The sequence below is a fragment of the Rutidosis leptorrhynchoides genome, chromosome 5, assembly GCF_046630445.1.
Source record: "Rutidosis leptorrhynchoides isolate AG116_Rl617_1_P2 chromosome 5, CSIRO_AGI_Rlap_v1, whole genome shotgun sequence".
NCBI lineage: Eukaryota > Viridiplantae > Streptophyta > Magnoliopsida > Asterales > Asteraceae > Rutidosis > Rutidosis leptorrhynchoides.
This window is the reverse complement of record NC_092337.1, coordinates 255181773-255186415: the sequence shown is the minus strand read 5'-3', so window position 1 is coordinate 255186415 and position 4643 is coordinate 255181773. Positions and strand designations below refer to the sequence as shown.

Sequence of the window (4643 nt, the reverse complement as noted above, 5' to 3'; positions counted from 1 at the left end):
CCTAAAACTTGTGCTTAACTCTGTTTTGCAGGTTATCCCAGCATGTGTTTGGTATCTGGATTCTGGTTGTTCCAGACACATGACTGGTGATAAATCAATGTTGACAAACTATGTCAACAAGTTTCTAGGTACTGTTCGCTTTGGAAATGATGAAATTGCATCAATCAAGGGGTCTGTAGATTATGTGTTTAACGGTGTGACCATCAAACGTGTGTCCTATGTTCGTGGTCTTGGGTGTTGTCTCTTCAGTGTCAGTCAATTCTGTGACAGTGATCTTCGCTTAATCTTTGAAAGATCTATGTGCTATGTTCAAACCATAGAGGGTGACAAACTACTTGAAGGAAAACGTGAATCCACTCTCTACTCTCTTGCCATGAAAAACATGTCTTCAAACTTACGACCACTCTGCCTGGTTTCCAAAGCTTCCTCTAAAACCTCATGGTTGTGGCATCACTGGATGTCACATCTACACTCTCAGAACCTCTAGAAACTTGTCTCCAACAACCTTGTTGATGGTGTTCCACTCATCTCATTCGATACCTCACACATTTGCCCATCATGTGCTATGGGAAAGATTCATAAATCCTCCCACAAATCAAAAACCGAATTCAACACCTCCAGTCCACTTCATATGCTGCACATGGACCTTTGCAGACCAATGCGTGTTTCCAGTCTTGGTGGAAGAAAGTACATCCTGGTGATAGTTGATGACTATTCACGATACACATGGGTCAGATTTCTGAAAAGTAAGTCTGAAGCTCCTAAAATAATCATTGATTTTCTGAAGAGAATCCAATTATCCACCAATATGCTTGTACGTACTCTCAGAACCGATAACGGAACGGAATTTCAAAACTCTGTTCTTAACTCTTATCTCGATCATGCCAGCATCACCCATCAAAACTCTGCCGCTCGCACTCCATAACAAAATGGAGTTGTAGAAAGACGTAATCGCACCCTTGTTGAAGCAGCAAGAACAATGCTTGTTTATTCCAAGCTACCCCCGTCTCTCTGGGCTGAAGCTGTTAACACTGCGTGCTTCACACAAAATCATTCCATTATTAATCGTCGGTTCGACAAAACTCCATACGAACTGCTCTTCAAACGTCGACCCAACGTGAAGTTCTTTCGCATATTCGGATGCGTGTGCTATGTTCTAAACGACGAGGAAAACCTTAGGAAGTTTGATGTTCGTGGTGATGAAGCAATATTTATTTGCTACTCTCAAGATCGTGTGGCATATCGTGTTTATAATCGTCGAACTCGAATCAATAAAGAAAGCACCAATGTCAAGTTTGATGAGATGTCTGGAATGGTTCTTGGTCATAACGGCTCTCGCCACGAACTCAATTCTGATCCTCACTTTCGACATGTTCCACTGGCCACCTCTGATGATCTAGATGTATTGTTTGAACCCATCATCCCTCCATTGCCATCAAACCCCACGGTACCCTCGGAACCGGCTCTCCCCGAATTAATCACAATCGGTTCCTCTACTCCAGCGGTTATAGGCGAATCACCTTCTAACGAAAGTAATTCCTCCGATTTTCTTCTTCTAGATGACCTTGATACTGGAGTGTCTTCCTCAAACAACGCTCCCATTTTCAACCCTCATCCTTCAGCTGTTGAATCATCTCCTCTCGAATCTAGTGAAGAAACTCCTTCAAATGAAACAGGTACTAGGTCTCTAGACGCTGCAACCCCTCCCATACTTTCCACCGAACAAAATGCAGATACCCTTGTTCCTCTGTGGGAAGAAAATGCCACCTACCCCATTGTCAACTATGAACGTTCTGGATCCTCATCTTCCTCGCATACCGACTCCTCCCTTAATAATGAATCTACTACACCTCTCCTACATTCCATGAAATGGACTGCGGATCATCCAATTCATCAAATCATTGGTGATCCCGACGCTCCCGTACGCACTCGCAAGGCTTCCTATAATGAATGCCTTTTTGCTGCCTTTCTGAGCACGATCGAACCTAAAACTGCCTTTGAGGCCCTCCAAGATCCCGACTGGTCTATAGCCATGCAAGAAGAAATCCATCAATTTGATCGGCTTGAAGTATGGGAACTTGTTCCTCGTCCATCTGGAAAAACCATTATTGATACCAAGTGGATCTTCAAAAATAAGAAGGATCCTCACGGCATCATCATTCGTAACAAAGCACGTCTTGTAGCAAAAGGATACCGACAACAAGAAGGAATTGACTACGATGAAACATTTGCTCATGTGGCTTGATTAGAAGCCATCCGTCTATTTCTTTCATATGCTGCTCACAAGCGATTCACTGTTTATCAAATGGACGTAAAAACTGCCTTTCTGAACGGGGTTCTTCAAGAAGATGTCTACGTCAGTCAACCTAAAGGTTTCATAGACTCCAAACGCCCAAATCACGTGTATCTCCTTTCCAAGGCTCTTTATGGCCTAAAACAGGCACCCAGGGCATGGTATGAAACCCTAACCGCGTTTCTTCTCAAGAACGGTTTCTCACGTGGAACCATTGACACGACTCTATTCATCAGAAAATAGAAAGAACACATCTTGTTAATTCAAGTCTATGTTGATGACATCATTTTCGGTTCCACTTCCCCCGCTCTCTGCTATGAGTTCTCTGAACTCATGAAGAACAAGTTTGAAATGAGCATGCTCGAAGAACTCCACTTCTTTCTAGGATTAGAAGTTAAACAACTTCCAACGGGGATTTTCATCGGTCAATCAAAATACATTTCAGACATGTTTAAAAAGTTTAACTTTCCTGAGATGAAGACCAGCTCCACTCCAATGTCTATCAACATTTCATTACATGCTGATCTGGATGGTCAATCTTTCGATCAAACACTCTATAGGAGCCTCATTGGCTCATTGATGTATCTCACTGCTAGTAGACCCGACATCATGTTTGCTGTATGTCTGTGTGCCCGTTTTCAGGCCAACCCTAGATATTCTCACTACAAGGCTGTAATGAGAATCTTTAGCTATGTCAAAGGCACGCCCAATCTCAGACTCTGGTATCCCTTCGGAACCGGCTTCAATCTTACAGCATTCACGGATGCTGATCATGCTGGTGACCAAGTAACCCGGAAAAGCACCTCTGGTGGTCTCCAATTCCTTGGTCACAAGTTGGTCAGCTGGTCCTCTCGCAAGCAAAACTGCATCTCTCTTTCCACTGCTGAATTCGAGTATATTGCAGCTGCAAGCTGTTGCTCCCAAGTCCTGTGGATGCAGTCCCAACTACTTGACTATGGATTTAGATTCCAAAAATCCCGATCTATTGCGACTCTCAGAGTGCCATTGCTATCACCAGCAACCCGGTGCACCACTCTCGAACCAAACACATTGACATTCGTTACCACTTTATCAAGGATCATGTTGAAAAAGGCAATGTCGAATTGTACTTTGTACCCACCAAAAGTCAACTTGTTGACTTATTAACCAAGGCCTTGGATGAACCCACTTTTAAATATCTGGTTAACAAAATTGGGATGGTTGATTTCAATTCCATTTAGGGACCCAGCAAGTGCCTAGGGGGAGTGATGCACTTGCCTAGGGGGAGTTGTGTTTTTTCAAAATCTGATACTTCATATTTTGAGAGGGAGATAAGAACAATGGCTCTCACATAAATTACAGTGTGAGACCCAGTTTCATAATATTGATTCTCAAAATCAAAAATGACTTTTACACGAACATCAATGTAAAACTCACTCTTACAAAACTAACTCTCCTGAAACTGGAAACTGTCTAGGGGGAGTTAACATCAAAATGTCAACAAATGACGGAGGATGAGTCTCTGTGATCACCTCAAGAGGATGTGTCTGAATGACTGCCTCAAAATCCCAGTCAACAAATGACGGAGGATAAGTCTCTATGACTACCTCAAGAGGATGTGTCTAAATGACTGCCTCAAAATCTCAGTCAACAAATGACGGAGGATAAGTCTCGGTGACTACCTCAAGAGGATGTGTCTAAATGACTGCCTCAAACTCTCAGTCAACAAAATGACAAAGGATATGTCTTTGTGACTGCCTTAAGAGGATGTGTCTATATGACTGCCTCATGTTTCCTGGTTCCAATAACTTTAAAAACCTGAGAAAATTAAATTTTGAAAAATAATTAAAGTGTCATCAATAGCTTGATTATTTCACAGAATTTCTTAAAATTCTTAAAGGTTATTATAGGGTTCCAAAATCCCTTAAAATCCAAAATCTGGTGAATGTTTTTGAGCAAAGATCTAAGACTGAAGGTTTTCGAGCAAACTGTGCTTGAAATTGAAACTCTCGTGCTATAATTTTGAACTTATCACTTTTCGAGCAGTAACCGACTGAAAAATCAATTTTTCAGACTCCCAGTGTGTATATAAGGTTAAAGGTTCACTTTTCAAACACATCACTTTCAAATATTTCTTTAGCAAATCTAACTTAGCCAAGGTCACGTGCTCTCACCAACACCCTGTTCATTAACACTGTTCATCATCTTCATACTTAATCTATTCGCAATGTCAAACAATGTCTTTTTCAACGAGGATGTTCCCACCCCTTGCTCCTACTGGATCCCCATACTTCTAAATCACCCAATGCATAACCTTTTCACTGAATTCGACCATGTCTCAGTACGACAACTTCGTCTAATGAGGGACACC

The 4643-nt window shown here is 41.9% G+C and overlaps 2 protein-coding genes across 2 annotated transcripts; both read left to right on the top strand.

The window, feature by feature from the left end:
- The first annotated feature begins 979 nt into the window (after positions 1-979).
- Positions 980-2245, top strand: LOC139849351 (uncharacterized). The gene has a single exon (XM_071839011.1). It carries the CDS (start codon positions 980-982, stop codon positions 2243-2245), a length of 1266 nt encoding a protein of 421 aa, XP_071695112.1.
- A 399-nt stretch (positions 2246-2644) lies between these two features.
- Positions 2645-3439, top strand: LOC139849350 (uncharacterized mitochondrial protein AtMg00810-like). The gene has a single exon (XM_071839010.1). The coding sequence runs from the start codon at positions 2645-2647 to the stop codon at positions 3437-3439; it is 795 nt and encodes a 264-aa protein (XP_071695111.1).
- Positions 3440-4643: the final 1204 nt, after the last annotated feature.

Excerpts from the sequence above, each read along its gene's own strand:
- LOC139849351 (XM_071839011.1), top strand. The coding sequence starts at position 980 with ATGCTTGTTTATTCCAAGCTACCCCCGTCTCTCTGGGCTGAAGCTGTT.
- LOC139849350 (XM_071839010.1), top strand. The coding sequence starts at position 2,645 with ATGAGCATGCTCGAAGAACTCCACTTCTTTCTAGGATTAGAAGTTAAA.